This window comes from Saccopteryx leptura, chromosome 6 (assembly GCF_036850995.1).
Source record: "Saccopteryx leptura isolate mSacLep1 chromosome 6, mSacLep1_pri_phased_curated, whole genome shotgun sequence".
NCBI lineage: Eukaryota > Metazoa > Chordata > Mammalia > Chiroptera > Emballonuridae > Saccopteryx > Saccopteryx leptura.
In genome coordinates, this window is record NC_089508.1 from 143,833,222 (window position 1) to 143,856,233 (window position 23,012).

The window sequence follows — 23,012 nt, forward strand, 5'->3', positions numbered from 1 at the left end:
AGTTTCCAAGTGTTTGAGTATTTTTTATTTTTTCTGTTGTGGTTGATTTCTAGTTTCATGCCATTATGATCAGAGAAAATGCTTGATATGATTTCTATCTTCTTAAATTTGTTGAGACTGCTTTTGTGCCCTAATATGTGGTCTATCCTAAAGAATGTACCATGAGCACTTGAAAAGAATGTATATTCTGCTGCTTTAGGGTGAAAGGTTCTGAAGATATCTATTAAATCCAGTTGCTCTAGTGTGTCCTGTAGTCTGCTGTTTCTTTGTTAATTTACTTTCTTGACGATCTATCTAGTGATTTTAGTGGGGTATTAAAATCTCCTACTATTATAGTTTGCTGTTGATCTCGCCCCTTATATTCATCAAAGTCTGCTTTATATATTTAGGTGCTCCTATATTAGGTGGTAGATATTTATAATGGTTATATATCTTCCTGTTGGCTTGCTCCCTTTATCATTATGTAGTGACCTTTTTTATCTCTTACTATAACCTTTGTTTTAAAGTCCATTTTGTCTGATATAAGTATTGATACCCCAGCTTTTTTTTTCATTTCTATTTGCATGAAATATTTTTTTCCATGCTTTTACCTTTAGTCTATGTGCATCTTTTGTTTTGAGGTGTGTCTCTTGTAGACAGCATATGTATGAGACCTGTTTTCTTATCCATGCAGCTACCCTATGTCTTTCGATTGGATCATTTAATCCATTTACATTTAAGGTTATTATCCATATGTAGTTGTTTCTTGCTATTTTATTCTTTAAAACTGTATTCCTCTTTTGCTATATTCTTTTCCCACTTTAATCTGTTTACAACAAGCCCCTTAACATTTCTTGCAGCACTGGTTTGGTTGTAATGAATTCCTTGAGATTTTTTTTTTTTTTTTTTGGCTGGGAAGCTTTTTATTTCTCTTTCAATTTTAAACAATAGCCTTGCTGGATAAAGTAGTCTTGGTTGTAGGTTCTTGTTCTGCATTACTTTGAATATTTCTTGCCATTATCTTCTGGCCTCAAGTGTTTCTGTTGAGAAGTCAGAAGTCATCCTTATGGGGGCTCCTTTGTAGGTGATAATCTTTCTTTTTCTAGCAGCTTTTAATATTTTCTCTTTATTACTTAGCTTTGGTATTTTAATTATGATGTGTCTTGGTGTAGGTTTCTTTGGGTTTCTCTTTAATGGAGTTCTCTGTGCTTCTTGAACTTGTGTGACTTTTTCCTGCATCAATTTAGGGAAGTTTTCATCTATGATTTGATTGAACAAAGGCTTTATCCCTTTTTCTTTCTCTTCTTCTTCAGGAACCCCTATGGTGCAGATGTTATTTCTCTTCATGTTGTCACAGAGCTCTCTTAGAGTTTCCTCACACTTTTTGAGTAACTTTTCTTTTTGCTGCTCTGCTTCCATGTCTTTGTTTATCTTGTCCTCTAACTCGCTGATTCAATCCACAGCTTCATCCATCCTGCTTTTAATTCCTTCTATTGTGGTCTTCATTTCCGATATTGTTTATGTCATTTCTGATTCTTTTTTATTATTTCAATGTCCTTTTTTATACTTTCTTTATTTGGGTGTTTGTTATATCCATCTGTTGTTGTTCTAAGATCTTTGAGCATCCTAACAATCATTATTTTAAATTCTGCATCTGGTAATTTGGTTTTATCTGACTTGTTGAAGTCCTTTTCTGGGAATTTCTCTTAATTCATTTGGGTAGCATTTCTCTGCCTTCTCATTCTGTCTGTGTATAAGAAGTGTGTGGCCACTGGAGTCCAATGGGTGTGACCTCAGTGTTCCCTAGGTGTGGTCTGTTTGCAGGCCCGCCACCCCCTCTGCCACTGCTGTGGGCGTTCGGGTATGGGCATTGCCGGTGCCGGCCTGCTGCAGCAGTCGCTGCAGTTTCCACCTCTCCTCCATGGGAGGGGCTGTGTTCACGTGCCCGGTCTACAAGCCTTGGCAGGCCTCAGCCTTTGCTCCATCCCCTTGAGTGCGGCTGCATACTGCACTTGGGTCGCAAGCCTCAGCACTGCAGGCTGGGCTGCACACCTATGCTCAGCCGTGGGTCTCTGCCTGTTCCCCCATAATCTTTGTTCTTAATGAAATAATTAACCTTTTCATAATTAGCAAAATAATTATATGCCTGCCTATGTTCTTCCATCTTACTTTTTATATACTATTTATTTTAAATTGTCCTTTCTTTTTTCTTCTTTCCCTTTGCTGGTCTGAGTAAGTTGCTATTCACTCCATGTTTCCCCCCGTTAATGTAGAAATTCTGTTATACTTATCCACACTAATGTGTGCCATCTTCCACCTGCTTTCATAAACATATATGCTTCAAGTATTTCTTGTATTTCAGCACACTAGTTCCCTAATTAAAACACTCATCCCCCTTTTTTAAAATTCAAATAAGAACCTTAAAATGCTTTCAGGTACCATATTCATCTCATCTTTCCTCTCACCTCTATGAGATTTTTGAACCATTTTGCCATACATACTCAGTAATTTCTAGATTTGTTGAGGTAATTTAGAATCTTTCAGAATTTTCTTCTCTTTAAAGAGTCCTTTGTTAGCTATTATATTATAATCCAGAATTACATAACGTGGATTGTGTGAGGGTGTGTCTGTGTTCATAAACTCAAAGCTTTACTTATAACAACTGTTTCCCTTCTTTTATCCCCTCTCCCCCATATTGAGGTTTTGTTTTTTATTTTTTGGTTTTATCAAGTCTTTCCTCAAACATTTTCCATAGAAGGGATATATAGGTGATATATTTCTAAGTATATCTTTGAACAGCTTCCTGTGCTCCACTGGGTAAGTGATACCTTGGCTTCATTAAGAATGCAGGGATTGGAGTCTTGTTTTCTTAGTAGTTTGATGAGAAGTTCCATGGCAGTCAGAGATTTTACTTTGTAAGTAACTTATTCTCAGTTGCTGCCAACTGTGGAATTAGTAGAAGGGGTGAACAAAAGTGCAAGTCACTGGGGGATGCATTGTCTGTAGAGAAATTTTAATCCAATAGTAAAACCAATAAAAATAAGGCTGCTTTTATTATCACCATGTAGCAGTATTTCTAAATAATGTTAGTGATAAACTACTTCTCCTTGAAATAAACCTTTTGTTTGTCTCCAATCCAAACAATTCCTGTTAGAGTTGCTGACTTTTAAAAATATGAATACATAATTAGGCTTCAAGTTAGCATGCTTTTATTACTTATCTTTAATAGTGTACCCTGCATTGTATACTGCATGAAAGAATCAATCCTAAAATAACAAAGCTATTGGCTGAATTTCAATTTTGGGAATTTATTGTTAAACAGGAATTTTATGTATCTGTGTTTATTAAACATAAATATTCTGTGGAGCTCAATTTTGAGACTGTTAATGACAAATATTCAAAGGTTAAGGCCTACAAACAAAATCTATACTATAAAAAAAATTAGTATAACTAAATAGGATTAATCTATTGTTCAGTTTTGGTGTTATAATACTTTTTTATATGTTCATATATATATACAAAATTTCATAAAACACAACTTTCACTATGTTTCTTTAATGTCTATTTTTATTTCTCATTCAATAATTAGAACTTAGCATCATATTATCATACAGAGGAGAAGAATGTTAAGAAAATTGTCTGCTCTGGGTCTCAAACATATTAAGTACACTACTGCCTGCTTTCTCTCTCTCTGCAAACAGTGTGCAGTGTTTTTCCCAGGATGTCACGTGTGTATCTTCATTTTGGGGAATTGTTCTCCTATCCTTTCTTGTCTACCTGTCCTTTCTTCTCTGTATGGAATGTCTCTTAGTAGAACACATTATCTCCAGAATATTCTCCAGATTGTTTACATCTGTTTTCAGGATGTCTGTCCCATTTTTTTCCTATAGTTTTAGCTATTTCTTGTATCTGACTTTTCAAGTCCTTAAAGTCTCAAATAACTATCACACCCTCTAAGTCTCACTGAATTTATAATTCAAATCATGGTTTTTATAGCTCAAATTTAAAAATTATTTTTTTTATGTGTATGTAGTACTTGGAACTCAAATGCTACCATTAGTATTAATACTACTGTTATTTTAATTAAGGACTTTTCTGTCCCTAGTGGTTCTTTTACAATGGGCTTTTGTTTTGATTTTTATGTAGATCTTCCTTTCTCAGGCTGCTAGGCTCCCTTGGGTGAATAGTCAGTTTTCTATGTTGGCTTCTTGAGGTTTATGTCTGTTTTATGGTGTGTTAAGTGTTAGAAACCCCGTAGTTGGAAGGCAAAAATTGCCTTCAGGTTACAAACTGTCAGGTTGTCATTTCCTTACAGAGACAATTGGAAAAAGCCTTTAAAGAGCTGGACTTCAAAGGCAGGAAACTCAGTAATCCTGCTCAGCTCTACTTTGGACTTTTAGGAGTCAGGAGGCCCAGTGAGCTCCAGGCCTCACCTACAGCCAGCTGCTTATTGGTGCAGCCTTGCTTTGATGCTGAAGAGGCAAGAAAGGTCTGGAGATGATGGGGGTAGAGAGTAAGGTTATAGAATTCAGATTGCTCTGAACTCAGACACACTTTTAAAGAATACTTTAGGAATTGTATCTATCATCTTTCATTTTAATCAGGATTTCATTAAAAAAAAAACTAGCTTTCTATAGCTATAACATAAATAGGGGATAAATGGGTCACCAAAAATAAGATAAATATGTTCTATAGAGAAAGAAATGCAAGGTAGGAACTTTTGTCTTCACTCAGTCAAAAAGATTAAAGCTAAAAGGGACCTTAGAGATCATCTAAATTTTCCTCATGTTTATACAATATCTTCAGGACTTGGAACATAGGATTTTAATAAATATGAGGTATATGAAAGAATGCATAACAGGATGAATAAGTGAATGAATGAGTGAGTGGAGTCTACCAGAAAATAGTTGTATGACTCTGAGCAATGCTGCTGAGGACCCACACCTTCCTCTTCTGAGGAATGACTAGAAAGCAAAGGTAAACAGCATTGCCTTTTGGGCTCTTAATACACACACTGATTAAGGAGACAGACAGGTAAACAGATAATATAAATAATATGATAAGTCATCATGAATGAATTTGGAATCTGGATGAAAAACTTGGGTCCCTGTGTCCTGTTTTCCTGGATCTTCTTCACTCCTCCCTGGTTAGCCATTGGATCAAGTGGGCCACTGTTAGAATGGGCATTTTCCCACACCATGGGTGTTCACAAACTGGGTTTTTTTTCTGTAGGGATAACCAACCTAGCAAAGGCTTGGGGCTTTGCTGTCCTGTGACTAGCTTATGTCCACAGAAGTGGCCCCCTACCACCCGGCCAACTGCTCAGCTTTTAACTTCCCTTCTGTCTTACCCCCGCCTCCACTGCCCAGAGAGGAAGGGGAGGAGGCCTTGAGGTAGGGGAGGGTGGTGATAAAGAATAAAAGTAAAAAAATGTGTAAATGACTCATAAGAGTTTTCATCCCTGCTTCTTGAGGTTCCAGATTTACTTAAAGGAAGCCAGTAGAAGCACACAGTCTCTCTGAGGCCCAGTCTCCAGAACCAGAACTGTGGGAACTGACTTCCAGCCCAGCACATCCACCACTCTACGCTGCCTGCTGTGCCAATACTCGGGTAACACGGCCAAAGGCAAGTGGAATCTCAAAGCTTAGGAGGAAAATACTTCAGACTTTGCCAGAACAGGTTAATATATCTCACTCCACCCCGACCCTGCCAGTTGCCTAACTTATTTATTCATCTTGTTATTTGGGTACTGAAAAAATGGAGACAACTTTTTACTCAAAGTCGTCTATAATGAAGACTTACCTGAACAATAATAGCACCAATGCAATACTGACTTCTCTATGTCAGTTGCACTAAGTGTTTCACAAAATTCTTTTATTTTAATGGCCTAAAATTTCTGATATGCAATCTGATCTTTTTGAGCCAAACTCTGCCCGCCCAAACCTTCCTTCTGACAACTGATTATCATTTTCTCTTAAAACTCTGAAAGTAAGTACTACCATTTACAAAGTCCTTTGTCAGCTGTTGGTTTACCCTAATGAGTCCCTTTATCCTACTAAAAACTTGGAATTAGTGATATTAGGGTCTCCCTGCTACCTAAAAAAGTATGGCTATGCTAGGAGTCAGCAGATGTAGCTACTTAAGAAGAGCCAATACAATTCATTTATAGCACAACAAAGAATGTTCTGGAGATTCCCAGCTAGAAAATGCAGTGAACATGGACTTCTCTGCATCAGGAATGCACATCAGGAAACCTCTAGTCTTAGCTCATCTCAATATGTTCCCACTCACCCACCTTTCCTTCACACAACTCAGACAACCTTTGTGTTAAATTTGGTATTGTCTGAGTCTTCAGAGGAATGAAAGGCACAAATAGAAGTGCAGCAAACTAACATTCTATAAATTACTTATATTTGGTTTCAAATATTCACAAGTCCACTAACAAAAATATACAACTACTTCATTCTTAGCAATGTTTAACCACTAACTGTCTTAAGTGAAATGGCAGAGGACGTTTGTGTCTTCCAGACATAGGGAAGGTGAAAGTGGAATGTGGGGAAATGAGAGAGGAGATGAGTTGGGAGGACCGATGCCTGGTCCTAGTCTACTCTGGAGACCAGCCTGTGAGGCTGACTGGTGTACACAGCTGTAGAAAGATAAATGGAAATATTTTTCCCTTGCTAATCCTCATAATAGCAACTTTCAGGGCAATCCCAGCTCAATATACAATATTTTAGATTGACTGAGAGAAATTATATATATATATATATATATATAAAATTTCTAATATATATATATATATATATATATATATGTTTGTTTTTAGATTCTAAGATATTTGGACATTACACTTCATTACCTACTAAAACATTGTAAACCATAAATTTCTGATGTTGAGCTACCTGTCCCACTCTTTCTTCACCATAGATGTGGCCATCTCACATTGTTTCTCAAATGATTCTTTAAGTTCAGTCTCAGGATTAGATGCAATTTCCTCCAAGGGAGGTTCTTGTTCATTGCTTCGAGATATAACTAAAATATAGCTTAGACCAGTTGTCATTAAAGAGACAAAATCTTCAAATTCAGGCTACAAAACAAAATAATAAACTATTCAGCCTACTGAAATGGCAGCTACTATCCAAGTCAAGTAGCATCTTCCCCTTCATGATCAATGGGCAAGGAATAAAACTGTTATAATGCTCCTCTTAATAAATACATCTCTCAAGGACATAAATTCACAGCTAGTGCAGATTAATCTTAAAGATAGTCTAATAACTATTCTCAAACTTAGGCTTGTTAAAACACAGGTTTCTGAAGTCCAATCCCAGAGTTTATGACTCAGTCGATTTAGGGTGGGGCCCAGGAATGGGATTTTTTCAAAGCTCCCGGGTGATTTGATGTTGCCAATCCAAACCTTTTCTGGGGCCAAGACCAAGGGTTTGAGTGGTGCAGCTAGATTACAAAGTGCTTTTCAGTAGAATTCTCTGTGATGGCAAACAAGTTGTGTTCTCCAACATAGGTAGTCACTTACAGCTATTGTGTACTTGAAATGTGGCTACTGCAAAAGAGGCTAAATTTGTATTTAATTTTAATAAAGAAAATTCAAATGGACACATGTATCTAGTGGCTACCATACTAGACAGTGCATTCGTAAAAGTCATGTCTCCTGACCCCCAAGACCTTTTTAGCACACAGAACTGTTTTTATTATATTCCCTCAGGTAAGACAGAATTTTAAAAACAGCTTGAGAGAAAGGCTGCCACAAACCAGCGCAGCTAATAATTTTAGGTCCTGAGGGAGAACAATGCGGAATGAAGAAATAAAGTTAAAGAGAAAAAGGATGGGATTGGGAGGCCTCTGCAAGCTGATGGCAAGCTAGAGAGAGAGAGAGTCCCCGGTCTGCTTTATTATATAGTGTATAGCAGTGGTCCCCAACCCTGGGCCGTGGACTGGTACCGGTCCATGGGCCATTTGGTACCAGTCCACAGAGAAAGAATAAATAACTTACTTTATTTCTGTTTTATTTATATTTAAGTCTGAAAGATGTTTTATTTTTTAAAAATGGCCAGATTCCCTCAGTCTAAGACTCACTCTTGACACTTGTCTCAGTCACGTGATACATTTATCCGTCCCACCCTAAAGGCTGATCCATGAAAATATTTTCTGACATTAAACTGGTCTATGGCCCAAAAAAGGTTAGGGACCACTTGTGTAGAGAATTAAAGCCTTTAAGCCATATGCAAATGTTGCAACCCATGCGATGAGTCTATTCCAGAGTCTCGAGAGGGAATGGTACGAAATTGAATGAAAAATAGAAAAAGGCTTAAAGACATATGTAAGATGGATTTCCAGAGGATGCCACAGCTCCTCGCCAGCAGTAACTTCTGCCCTGGCCAAGCCGCAAAAACATGGCCACCCCCAGAAAATATCCTTCTTTATTTACTGGATGAGGTGGCTCATTATCAAATCAATCACATTTCCAAGGCAACCCAAGAACTCCACCACGTGTAGAAAACCCCCCACCATTACTTAACATAAACAGAGAAGTAACTAGCTTCCAGTCCTCCTGGGGAACATGGGCAGGCAAGACAAGAACTGAAGCACAGCCCTTTGCAACTTAATCAAGCAGGTGAGGTGGGGGGTTGGCAGACTGTCAGTTTATAGTCAGCTCCCAGCACCTCTGTCCAAACTGCAAAATACCCTGTTGATTTTTCGGTCCCCAACATGCAAATAAGGAAGTCTCTGATACAAAGTCACTCATCTGAGGCATAAGAATGCACTCCCCCCCCACACACCATGCGACAGTCAAGGGTATGAGGAAAAGCTTAGTCTTAAAAAGGTTGTGTGGAAGATCTTAGTATTAGAAGGCTGGAGAAGAGCTTAGTCTTAAAGTAAGCCCCTAGACTATAAGGACTTTGTCAGCTTACAGCCTGTCTCCAACATATGCCCCTTTTTTATTTTTTAAATTTAGTTCAGGTGCTGAGTTTTTTACTTGTTTGATTTTCTAGATTCCAATTCAGAGGCTAATTAGAAAAATACAAAAAATTAACATAGCCAATGTTAACATATCAAAACAAGTGTCTTAATACATTATAGGGATTAAAGCCTTTAAGCAAATTCTTAGCCACTATAACAAGATCTATAATAGAGACTTTGCTGTTTTGAATGTCCTTAACATGTTCACTAAGTCCATGCTGACACATCACTGTTTCTCATTCCCTGCAAATGCAACCCAATCTTACTTCAGTCCATTGAAAACTGTCACAATGCCTGACTAGGCAATGGCACAGTGGATAGAGCTTTGGACTGGGATGCGGAGTACCCAAGTTCAAGACCCCGAGGTCACCAGCTTGAACGCAGGCTCATCTGGTTTGAGCAAAGCTCACCAGCTTGAACCCAAGGTTGCTGGCTCAAGCAAGGGGTTACTCGGTCTGCTGAAGGCCCATGGTCAAGGCACATATGAGAAAGCAATCAATGAACAACTTAGGTGTCAAAACAAAAAACTGATGATTGATGCTTCTCATCTCTCCGTTCCTGTCTGTCTGTCCCTATCTATCCCTCTCTCTAACTCTCGCTCTGTCTCTGTAAAAAAATAATAAAATAAATAAGTAAAAGCTGCTGTTACTTTAAAAAAAAAGAAAATTGTCACAAGGAGCAGGAGTCACACATATCCAGGAAAAGTCCACATGGCACTGGAACTGTTGTCAAATTTTCACACTCTGCAGCTAGCCTCCAAGTCCCATGACCACTGTTTCCAGCACATTATGCTTTTGTCTCAAGCTTAATGTCAATTCTGGGATTCTGGCAATGATTTAGGAAGACTGGAAGGCCCATCTGTAGGCATGAATGGAGATGAAGCTTTTGTTTTCTTTAACCTGAAGTGATTAAATCAGGGGGCCTTTTCCTGGAGTTTTGCAGCTGTGGGGGTGGTGAGGAGAACCTTGGGATTCACTCTGCTGGGTGGTAGAGGTAAATTTGTACCAGGAGTGGGCAAATCTGGCTGGCCCAGAGGAACAACAAGGCTGATTCTGAGGACAGGAGGTAAAAGGAGAGAAAAGCTCTGACTTTGGAAAGTAAGTCTTGGTCTAAAATAGGGTTGGGACACTGAGGCAGGAGGAGAAAGAGTGTGTAAAAGAGACACCATGTATTAGACAAGGCAGTGGATCCATGGAAAATAAGGAGCAAATAAAACCATATACACCCACAACAGAGATCTTTGAGAAATGAGCAGGATCCTAATATTTGGGCAAGGCAGAGTAAGTGGCCCCTGTGTCTATAAGAAATGAAATTTGCTTACCTGCTACTTGGATGGTCACTCTAGACTCATTCATGATGATGTGAGATGGGGCCGACAGCCAGGGCATCTTCAGTCTTTAGTGGCAAGTCCCAGTAGACTGGGCAAGGTTAGGTCAAAGGTGGTCAGGGTAGGGGTGGAAGAGACTGAACCATTCCTTGGAGGAGCAAGGGGGAAGTCTACCTTCCAGTGTCCCTTTTTCCCACAGCAAAGGCAAGGCCCTGGCAGGGGCCAAGGAGCCAGACAGGCTTTTGCCCAATGACCTTTCTTTCCACACTTGAAGCAGGGCCCTGGTGGAATCTTATGAGGCCCCTTATGGGCACTGGAGTCTTTAAGGGCATCTACCAAGAGCTGGTATTTTGCCTGATCTCTTTGGGCTCTGTCTACCTTCTCCTGTTCCTCTTGGTCATTATAGACCTAAAAAGCAATGCTCAGGAGATCTCGTTGAGGGGTTTGAGGGCTCTTCTCTGCCTATTTAAGCTTTTTAAAGAAACAGGTTTGACAGAAAGAAGGACAAGAGTGGAGTAAAATAAGCCTTATATAATTGTTCTTGTGGAGTAAGTCTCTCCTCCTAGCTGATGGTGTCTCACCAAATGTTTAGGAACCCACCAAGGAGACTCAGCAGTCCTAGGAAAAACACAAACATATCCGCAACCCCATAAGAGAACAGAGTCTGGCCCTTGCCAGATTCCTGTGAGTGGGTCCTTTCATCACACTACAGGGAAGGCTTTCCTTATTGTATTCCAGAGTCTCTAAGCCACTGAATAGCCCTGTATATCAGCATTCAAAAAAAATTTTAAAAGTAAAAAGAGCATGATAAAAATTTACAGAAGTTTCAGGGTATGAACTCCCCCTTTTCTATTTTTTCTAATTGACTTTTAAGTGTTTGATGGGCATGATTTAAATCTGATTAATTCTTATACCTGAGTTGCTATTTTGCTCTCAACTCAGAAAACAAAGAACACACCTTACAAGGAACCAACTAAATTAGCAAGTCTTTAGGATTTACATTTCATTCTATATCAGCGGTTCTCAACCTGTGGGTCGCGAGCCCAGCGGGAGTCGAACGACCAAAACACAGGGGTCACCTAAGCCATCGGCAGTTTAGGTTGTGGCAGACCAAGCAGCCAGAGAGAATCAGGAGCAGCTGCCTTGCCATTGTTCCAGATAACTGGGCAATGTTTGGCCTGCTGGAATCAGAATTTGCTGAGGAAACACCAACATTGCCCCTGCTCTTTGTCGGGGCCAGAAAAGGCCCCATTATCCATTTCCCTGAATCACTTGCCCTTCAGCAGTATACTTAGGTCTACATTCATTCGCCCAATGTTTCCCTCTCTTACAGCGTGGGCAGAAGTCAGGAGCTTTAGGAGCTGGCTGCCCTTGAAAGAGAGGCTGAGACTGATATCCAGGGGGAGTAGAGAAATTTCTAGCAAAATGTCCTAAACCCCCACATTGGAAACAAGTTCCATGAGCAGAAGTACTTCCCTGACTTTCCTTCTTTCATTTGTTCTGCTGTTTATCAAAGTATTGTCCTGGAGGTCTCTTCTGAAATGCTGTGGCATTAACCAGACCTTGTATATATGAAGGTCCAATATCAACACACATTCTGATGTAATGCCCTCTATCTCAAGCCTGATGTAAAATTTTTTGGAGTGGAGATCTCCAAAGGTCTGAGACAAAGACCCTGGGAGCAACCCGATAATCATAAGGAGGAGCAGAGGGTTGAGTGCAAGAAGGAGCAGAGGGCGGTGGAGGCACAAAGGTTAAGGTGGCCACAGCCACAACATCCTCATTATCTCCTGAGTCATCCTCAGACTACAAGGTCTTCTCATATTTACATCCCTCTATTTCTAGCTCCCCTGACACTCCTCAAACAACAGTTCCTCCTCAAACAAAAACATTTGTACAAAAAGAAAAAGGTCCCTCACTCTCGACCCTAATTGTCCCATAATTTATTACTCCTGACACTATTTTCACCCGAAAACTCACTCAAAAACTTTACTTGCTGTGTGCACTTGGGGAGTTCCATCACCTGCCTTTAGTTTAGTTTTCCCTTTCTCAGGTCCCTGTTCGGGTGCCACTTGCCACAAACCAGTGTGGCTAGTTATTCCAGATCCTGAGTGGGAATGGCGCAGAATTAAGGAAATAGGCTTAAAGAGAAAGAGGATGGACTCGGGAGGCCTTTGCAATACCTTTTGCTTGCCAGAGTGAGAGAGCCCCCAGTCTGCTTTATTACATAGTGTAAAGAATTAAACCCATATGCAAATAAGGAAGTCTCTGATACAAAGTCACTCATCTGAGGCATAAAAAGGAATCTTCATAAGAGTGCACCACCCCCAACCATGCAACAGTCAAGGGTATGAGGGAAAGCTTAGTCTTAAAAAGAGTGTAGAGAAGATCTTAGTATTAGAAGGGTGTGTATAATATCTTAGTATTTGAAGGCTGGAGAAGAGCTTAGTCTTAAACTAAGCCCTAGGCTATAAGGACTTTGTCAGCTTACAACCTGTCTCCCACAAAAGGCCTTTGGGTACAGAAAGAGTTGAAAGTATTCCTCCTGTAAACTGTATGACAAGGAGCTTTCAACCTGAGATAAAAATCTGTAGGAAATGACTGGATATTCACTTCCAGGGCCAATGCAGAGAGTCTTAGCAGACATAACATAGTGAGGTCTTCACTCCAAAAGAGCACAATCAGATCACCCAGTCTTACTCGACTTTACTATTTCTACTAGAGATTTCTCTAGAATTATCATCTTTGGCATTGCCATGGTATGAACACCAACAGGGACACCGGGAACTTATTTGGTTGGTCACATTTATTCATTTGTTTTTCTATAATGAGGATCTGAAATGTATAAAAATCTACTGTATTTGAAAACACAGTGGCTTTTTTTTATTATTATTATTTCTTACCTGGTCTGCAATTTGACTATAGAAGGCCCTCACTTGCTTCTCAGAGAGCAGTCTCTTATCTTCAGCTTCTATAACAAATCCAGCATTGACAATCTTCAAGAAGAGAGTAAGGTCAGATTCTGACGTGTTGTGGAACCACATGTAAAACAAGTCAAGGACATTTGTTTCCTAGGCTTAACACACCACCCAGATTTCCACGCATTTCATGTAAAGACCGCAGCACAATCCATTGGGCACTAGATTTGAAGATGCTCAAAAATATAATATATAAACAAAAAAGGCCCTTGTCATGGCCCAGTACTTATGTTTTCAAGGTTTAAACCAGAAACTCCACAACAATTATATTATTTAAGTGAATTCCTCAAAATGTGAAAAAACTAACTGAATTCCAAGGAAAGGTAAAATAGCTCTCTGAATCACTCTTAAAGACATAAATTTACAAGCATTTCTTAACTATCTATTTTCAAAATCATTTTAACTTTTTTAAAGCTTTACTTTGTTAAGGCTATAACTCATAATCTATTATATTTTACTCCTTTAGCATCAGAAATAAGCAAAATATGGGGAGGGACAGAATTTAAGATTTAGCCATGCTTTACTTGTCTCAAAGAAAATTTAGTGAAAAAGTTCAGTTTGTGTATCACTCAAGTATAATAAAATGTAACAGAGAAGTTTTAGGGTAACATATCAAGTCCAGGAAGGTACTAATCAATTAAATATAAGTGTAACCTGAGTTCAAAGCAATTTAGTAATTACATTAAATGATATCAATAATTTGAGCTCAATTTGTTTTGGGAGTACCCACTGCTTCTATTATGAAAGCAAGACCCGACCTGGTTCCGTGGGCTTGATTCGTCCTGCAGAGCTGTACTTATATCTTAGTGACCCCTCTTCTAACATTCTAATTTAAAATTTTTCTAAATATTCAAATCATGTCTGTTAAGTTACTGAGTGTTTGACAAAAGAAAATAAAATCCAAACAGCATTTAAACTTGATAATGTCTCCTTTACTAGAGTTGAAAAATGCAGTGTGTTCATTTTCTTTTTATTCAAAACATTTTTTTATTATTTCTGTCCTATTTGTTATGTAGTCTTTTACTGTGCTCCAGAGAGGTGAGGTATTTAGTAGAAACTCATAATTTACATTTCTAAAACATTTTTTAGTATGACAAAAAAAAAATTCAGATAGACTTAGTATTGCCTCACTTAAAGAACTATATGGTTTTGAAAATCTTCACTACTGTAGCTATCAAAACTACTTGAATAAGGAACAGTAAACCATTCATATGTGATATTACTTTTAAAATGTTTATAAAGTATAAGCAACGTATGGGGGACTGGGGTACAGTATGATATCCCCCATCGCACATACACACCAGAATCTGGAAAATAAAAAAGGTGTACTTAGAGAGTGATATTAATTAAGTTAACTCATAATTGGAAAAGAGATTATATGTACCATGACCCATGGATCATCCATTTTATTGAAGATTAATCAATGGTAATACTACTATAGCTAAACAAAGAATGCATGGTGGAAAGTTCATCAAGAGGTACCCAACACCTCCTAACATAGCTCCTTATGTGATCTGTTCTGCACGTCACATTCTTTTACATTTCAATATAATTTTGTTGTTTCAACACAAAGGCATTGTTCAGGGGTCAGCAAACTATAGCCTGCACTCAAAATCTGGCCCACCACCTATTCTGGGAAATAAAGTATATTGGAAAACAGCAACACTGATCTGTTTACATAGTGTCTGAGGGTGTTTTCTCCATCAGATTGCAGAGTTAAGCAGTGTGACAGAGTTCACATGCCTCACAAACTTGAAAATAGCTACCAAATGGCCCTTTATAGAAAATGTCTTCTGACCTTTGGATTAGAAAGCAATTTTCTTTTTTTTTTTCCCCGCCCTTGCCCTGCCCTCTAGAATGCAATTTTCATCTAAAAATTTATTTTGTCTCTAAGGCAAACATTAAATGCATCCTTAAGCTATCATATATCTAAAATTAAGAACCACGTGTTTGTGACAACACACAGGGAATAAAGCAAAATAATGTCAGTTTATAACACATTTACATTGCTAATTACTCATCACAAAGAACATTTGCTACAATCCAATACAAGAACTACAGTGTGTCGGTAAAGTCATGGTGCACTTTTGACCGGTCACAGGAAAGCAACAAAAGACAATAGAAATGTGAAATCTGCCCCAAATAAAAGGAAAACCCTCCCAGTTTCTGTAGGATGATGTGGCAGCATGTGCACATGCACAGATGATGACATAACACTGTGTATACAGCGGAGCAGCCCACGGCCATGCCAGTCGAGATGTGGACAGTACAGAGGAAAGTTCAGTGTGTTCTGTGGCTCACTAAATTCGAATCTGTGACCAAAGTGCAACGTGAATATTGGTGCGTTTATAACAAAGCACCACCACATGGGAATAACATTACTCGGTGGGATAAGCAGTTGAAGGAAACTGGCAGTTTGGTGGAGAAACCCCATTCTGGTAGGCCATCAGTCAGTGACGAGTCTGTAGAGGCTATACGGGATAGCTTCCTAAGGAGCCCTAAAAAATCTGTGCGTGAGCCCACACCAAACTGCACTGAATAGGTATGAAACTGGGAGAGTATAATTTTGGCCCTGGCCAGATAGCTCAGTTGGTTAGAACATCATCCTGACATGCCAAGATTGTGGGTTCGATTTTCAGGTTTTTGTATGTCAGGGCATATACAAGAATCAACCAAAGAGTGCATAAATAACTGGAACAGCAGGTCAATGTGTTTTTTTTTCTCTCTCTCTCCCCCTTCCACTCTCTCTAGATCAATAAATAATTTTTTAAAAGAAAAGAATTATAATTTTGGAAGCATTTTTCTCAGTTTGTTGAGATTCTGCTTTCAGGCATGTCTTCTGTTTGGCTCAAACAAACTCTATTAAACTCATTTTTAAAAAGAACTGTAATGTGTATTATTGATATCTGATGATGCTAGTAAAAGAGAGTTAGTTAAATAAGGATAGCTGAGTAGGTCCAGCCTTTGTAAAGACAAAATGCTCAAAGCCATTAGAGGCACTAGAAGTTCATTTTGTTCTATTTTACTCCAAACAATAAGCTTTGACTCTAAATTGACAATTAAAGCTTGTTATTTTACTTAATTTAAATTATTATTACAATATATCACTTACTTTTTCTTTAATTTCTGTACTTTTTCCAGTATTAACAGCCTTGGGTTTGATAATAGCAATTCTGTATGGTTGTTCTAGAAAAAAATAAATAAAACAATTTTATTTTCTAGGCACAAAGGCTAGATAATGAATGTTTTGGCAATTAAAAATGTAAACTGTCAATGTCCAGTGAATTTTGTCCATGAGCAGCTTTGTTCTTATTATGGTATTTCAACTACCAGTTTCTACTTAGAATCAAAGTCTACTTCCCACATTTGCATACAAGAAACATTCACAAGAATTTGTTGTAAATAGGCCAGAAAAAAAGAGTTGGTGGATACTGGTTTTCTAAATAAAATTCACATAAATAAGAATCATACCCATGATCCACTCAGCTCAGTATTATTAGTGAGTAGGATTTCAAATGCAAGCAAACATTACAAATGAATGGATTTACCTTATGGATTTATCCACATTTAGCTACATATTCTTAGATGTGTTTGTCTCTGCTCCCTCCAGAGGACAAATGAGCATGCCTATACCCACAATAGACAATCTGGTGAAGGCAGGAGACTGGGAATGTGCGTCATCAAGAGATTATTTTCACAACCAAAGAACGAAATAAGAGTAAACTGCTGTCCAAATTATGTACTTACCCCTGGTCTTGCCCAGTAATCTCTGAATGGCTCCAGGCATAGAGACCGAAGAGAAGGGAGGCAGAGCAAAAAAGGGGTTTTTTTTAGTAGCTGAGTCTAGTATTAAACATATCATCACTTATCCTACCAGTTCCTTGTCGATTAATATTGATGTTACCAGCTCTTTGCTGCTTTAAGTGATGTTGTAAGGAGCATTCATGTACACAAATCCCTTGCCATTACTTGAAATTCACTTACCAACATGGGATGCTTCCTCAGCACCTTCTATATCTGAGTCTACAAATGCAATTTCATGATACTGTGAGGAAAACATGCAAATAAAACAGTTATATTTTAATATGATAGTGAATGAGCTTTTAGAAATTTTTTCTAATAAATATTTATAATCCATCCAAGGGATAAAAGGTAAGGTGAAAATGTGCCTGCATTTATCTAACACCATTTTCCCAAACTTGCCACTAAAATAGAATAAAGACTATATAAAACAATTGGGGTAAGAAACTATTAGAAATAATGCATGTATGTTCTATGGAAATGGTTAAAAAAAACTTAAAAGCTTAAGACGAGCATAAGGAATAAAATAAGAAAGAAGCATAGATTAACAAGTAGAAACAATAGATACATAATTATCATGTTAAAAGATCTAAAATTTCAAGATCCATTCCTGACCATTATTATTAGTAAATTAGAAACCAGAGGATAGTAGCCTTAACTTATAAAAAAAATCCTTGCTAAAATACTAGAAAGGATGGGGCTCAGGGGAGGGTGACTTAATTATCTGAGAAACCCTGAAAGTGCTTCTGTGATTCTGAATATATATTAACATATAGACATTGTTTTGGGAAGAGAATGAATAACTTCAGATTTTCAATGAAATAAGGACTCAAAAATATTTGGCTATAACAGTACTAGAAGCATTTACCCTTATTAAAATCAGGAATAAGATAATCATGCCAGCTATAACTTTCAAAATTGATCTGTCTTTGTATTTGTTGGACTTGTGTTTGGCCAATAGAGTAGCCACTAATCACATAAGCCTATCTGAATACCTGAAATGAGCTTAGTCCAAACTAAGATGTACTGTAAGTGAAAAACATGGTACATCCTAAAGATTTAGTATAAAAAAGTGAAGGTAGTATACCTTAATTTTTGTACTGGGTATATCTTTAAATGGAATCCTTTGAATCTGCCAGATTAAAGATTTTTTTTTAATGTCACTTGTTTCTTTTTTATTGTTTCTAATGTGACTAGTAAAATATTTTAAATTATATATGTGGCTCACATTGTGGCTTATATTTTATTACTATCAGACAGGGCTATCCTAAATAAGACAATTAAGTAATAAAGGTAAATAACAGACATGTCCAACAAAATGCAATAGTATATAATAAATGTGATATGAATAAATTTTTATATACCCACTGTTATTAATTAAAACAGAATGTTGTTTTGGAAGAAAAACGACAACAACAATATAACCAGAGAACCAGAGAAACCTGGATAGAATACAGCAATTAGGAGAAGATGTTTAGGAGTCATTCTGCCTGATTTTAAGTTCTAGTTTCCCAACCTACCAGTGGCTTACTCTCTTGTGCTGTTATGTTCATGCCTCCACATGCTTTATGCTTCCTTTCTTGATTTTATTTCTTTTATTTATTTATTTTGACAAAGACAGAAAGAGAGACAGATAGGAACAGACAGAGAGGAAGGGAGAGAGATGAGAAGCATCAATTCTTTGTTGTGGCTCCCTAGTTGTTCATTGATTGCTTTCTTATATTGGCCTTGACCGGGGGGGGGGGGGCAGGCAGTGGCTATAGCAGAGCTAGTGATCCCTTTCTCAAGCCTGTGACTTTGGGCTCAAGCCAGCAACCTTAGGCTTCAAGCCAGCAATCTTTGGGTTCAAACTAGCGACCATGAGGTCATGCCTATGATTCCACACTCAAGCCAGTGACTCTGTGCCCTAGCTGGTGAGCCCACTCAAGCCGGATAAGGTCATGCTCAAGCTGGCGACCTTGGGGTTTCGAACCTGGGTCCTCTGTGTCCCAGTCCAACGTTGTATCCACTGCGCCACTGCCTGGTCAAGCTAAAATATTTTATTTCTTATTACACAGGTAATATACTTCACACACACAGGATCTTATTCTAAATATTCTGTTAACATTTACTTTTTTATTGTTCTATCTTGGCTTCTTTCCATATCATGCATATACAGCTAACACATACTAAATAATGCCCTGCTATGGATTTGTATAATATATGATATGGATTACAGATATTTTAAGTAATCTGTTTACTGTCATTAGCATTTAGGTAATTTCTAATTTTTTAATAACAGATTACACTGCAATAACATTCCTTTATATATTTGTTTCATTGTCTTCTTAGAGAAAACTATCGGGAATGGAATTGCTCAAAGAATGCATGTGTTTTTTTTAAGGACTTTGATTCATTTTGCCAAAATACTTCCCAGAAACTTTGCAACATTTAGATTGCTAGATAGTTATACAATTATGAAAATGTTTTAGAAAAACAACAAAAAAGAGGTAATACTTTTTTTTAAACAAAATAGTCAGTAGTCCAATGTATTACCTGAGGGCGAACCATTTCACCAGCTGCAATTTTCTTCTCCTCATTGATCAAGTTAATAATTTTTCGATTAATAAGTGGTACATTTGCACCTTCAATCTTTGCGATAATTTTGCCATTCTATAAAAAAAAGACAGCATAAGGAAAACTTTAATTTTTCAGGGTAAGTAAAAAATTTACACTAAAACTAAACTAAGTAAATCCATCCTGATCCACACCTCCACCAATTATTTCTTAGCCAGTGTAATTAACTATTTTAAAATAAAGGATCAGTGATGTAAAAGTATTCCTTGATTTGGTAAATCCAGCTCTTTGAGTTCCACCTCCAGTCTGTCTGTCCTCCTACAACCAAAGACAGGCCATTCCTGCATAACATTTCTACAGTTCTGTGTTTCTTAACTATATCACTTGACGTTTTATCACTTTTGCCTGTATTTTAGCACATATTCACTAAATACCTGTTTACGAGCATTGTTCCAAGCATGATGGTATAGAATCATAGTCTGCCTTATTATTACCCGACCTAGTAATAACTGACCTGGTTAAATTACAATAATGATGATGAAGGGCCCTGGCTGGTTGGCTCAGTGGTAGAGCATTGGCCTGGCATGCAGGAGTCCTGGGTTCGATTCCCGGCCAGGGCACACAGGAAAAGCACCCATCTGCTTCTCCACCCCTCCCCCTGTCCTTCCTCTCTGTTTCTCTCTTCCCCTCCCACAGCCAAGGCTCCATTGGAGCAGAGATGGCCCGGGTACTGGGGATGGCTCCATGGCCTCTGCCTCAGGCACTGGAGTGGCTCTGGTCTCAACAGAGCAACGCCCCAGATGGGCAGAGCATCGCCCCCTGGTGGGCGTGCCGGGTGGATCCAGACAGACTGCTTCCCCGTTTCCAGCTTCAGAAACACACACACACACACACACACACACACACACACACACACACACACACAAAATGATGATGAAGATGATGATGATGCTGCAAAAGAACAACTGTGACAGATACCATCAAAAGAGGAACAAAGAACTGGGAGTATCTATAAGAACTGGATCCTGATCAAGTTGATCAATAACTGAAAGTGATTCTTGGTTTAAAGCAGGGGTCGAGAACCTATGGCTCACAAGCTAGATGTGGCTCTTTTGATGGCTGCATCTGGCTCGCAGACAAATCTTTATTAAAAAAATAATAACATTAAAAATATAAAACATTCTCATGTATTACAATCCATTCATTTCCTACTACTCATGTTCATGGCTGCGGGTGGCTGGAGCCAATCACAGCTGTCCTCTGGGACAACACCAAATTTTTATTGGATAATGCGTAAAATACACGGGTCATTGTATGGCTCTCACGGAATTACATTTTAAAATATGTGGCGTTCATGGCTCTCTCAGCCAAAATGTTCCCGACTCTTGCACTAAAAGGAACTTTCCAACAGTTCTGTGAGCTTTCTAATGTCCCTTGAAAAAGCCATTTCTGATTAAATTTGCTGGGATGAATTTGTTGTCAGCTAAGAATGCTGACCTTTGGGACCACTGTGGGAATATTTGAATAAACCAACAATGGGCTTGGCAGTGGTTGGTGTTTACTGATTGAGAGTCTTAGGATTACAGATATAGAGCATGAGTGTTAACAATGTGAAGCATAAGTGCAGGAGTGATTGGATGAGGAGCAATGGAAGAAAAGTTCACTGAAAGTGAGGTGGTCAGTAATTGAGAATGCAGGATGTTGGGTGGTTGTCAGTGTGGATACTGAAGTCCAGGGGCATGGCAGGACATGGATGTGAAAGGAAGACTGTAGACTATAGGCTACAGTCTAAAAGCTGAAGGCCAGCAAATAGCAGGCACAGGTGGAGGAGTAGTCAAGTAGAGCAGACCTCCAACAAACAAGGAAAAGAAAGTTCTTGTAGTAGAAAGTAAAGAAAAACATCAGTTCTACTCCTGGCCTCAGGAAGCAATCTGGGAAAACAGTCAGCACTTCTGGGCAGCAGAGAAAATGTACTAAGGAGCCAGGCAAAAGAAAAGTCAAGAAAATGGAACAAATGCTCAGAGCCAAAGGTAAAGCTCTTAGAGGTCTGACAATTGCATCAAGCCCAGATGTCACACAGTGAAAGGATTTGAGAAGTGGGTGAAACTGGAGAAATAGGTCAGGAAAAAAATTCTGAGCATTAGAAGCATGGAGTATGCTTGGCTGGGAGGAGACATGAACTTATACTTTGGGCATTGATTGCAGTAAAAGAACATTGACTGGATGTTCCATTCAAAGAGGGTTGGTATGGGTCTATAGATCAGACCTGACCAGCGTGGCAGGGTAATGGTCATCCTAGAGCTCCAGACTCTACATGGTGGCCCAGTCTTTCTTAGTCCTGTACTGCTAACTGCTGCTGCTGCTACTGCTGCTGCTGGAGTCTCCTCATTGTGCCATCAGCTAAGGCCATTTCTGCTTCATGCAGTTATTCATTCTGGTTCCCTAAACTACCTCCAGGCCAGGGGTCAGAAAACTATGACCCAACACAGAGCCAGTTATTTTGACAAAACCGAAAATATTTAATATCTAGTATCTAGCTTTTTACGGAAAAAGCTGGCTACCCTTTATCTAAATCAGTGGTCCCCAACTCCCAGGCCACGGACCGGTACCGGTCCGTGGGCCATTTGGTACCGGTCCGCAGAGAAAGAATAAATAAATTACATTGTTTCCATTTTATTTATATTTAAGTCTGAACAATGTTTTATTTTTAAAAAATGACCAGATTCCCTCTGTTACATCCGTCTAAGACTCACTCTTGAAGCTTGTCTCAGTCATGTGATACATTTATCTGTCCCACCCTAAAGGCCGGTCCGTGAAAATATTTTCTGACATTAAACTGGACCGTAGCCCAAAAAAGGTTGGGGACCACTGATCTAAATCATCAAATCCTATACATATCCAGATCTACAGTGCAATTTTTAATTTAATTAACTCAGTAATTCAGTTTCTTCAAATAGTTATATGAGTATTATTTAACAGAAAGAAAATGTTATATCCAAGAAGTGTTTATATTTTTTGTTCTTTCTGTTTTATTTTGTTTTGTTTTTGTTTTTGTTTTGTTTTGTTTTGAGAGAGAGAGAGGCAGGGAGAGACAGAAACATCTAACTGTTCCTGTACGTGCCCTGACCAGCAAGTGAAACCAGCAACCTCCATGCTGGGATGAAGCCCCAACCAACCAAGCTATCCAGTCAGGGTTTTATTGATTGATTGATTTTAGAGAGACAAAGAAAGGAAGGGAGAGAGATGGGAGAGGGAAGGAGAGCATTCATTTGTTGTTCCGCTCAGTCGTACATTCTTTGGTTGCTTCCCGTGTGTGCCCCGACCAGGGATCGAATCCTCAACCTTGTTGTTTTGGGAGAATGTTCTTAACTAATGGAGCTAACTGGCCATGGCAT

General features: G+C 38.6%; 1 protein-coding gene across 1 annotated transcript in view; it reads right to left on the bottom strand.

The window, feature by feature from the left end:
- The window catches only part of NME8 (NME/NM23 family member 8), a 61,199-nt gene that overhangs the window by 34,071 nt on the left and 4,116 nt on the right, over positions 1 to 23,012 (bottom strand). The window contains exons 5-9 of the mRNA XM_066343684.1: positions 19,597 to 19,713; positions 17,245 to 17,305; positions 16,373 to 16,446; positions 13,186 to 13,278; positions 6,882 to 7,066 (exon numbers count right to left, since the gene is read on the bottom strand). Coding sequence (XP_066199781.1) covers positions 6,882 to 7,066; positions 13,186 to 13,278; positions 16,373 to 16,446; positions 17,245 to 17,305; positions 19,597 to 19,713 — 530 coding nt within the window. The remainder of the gene's footprint in view (positions 1 to 6,881; positions 7,067 to 13,185; positions 13,279 to 16,372; positions 16,447 to 17,244; positions 17,306 to 19,596; positions 19,714 to 23,012) is intronic.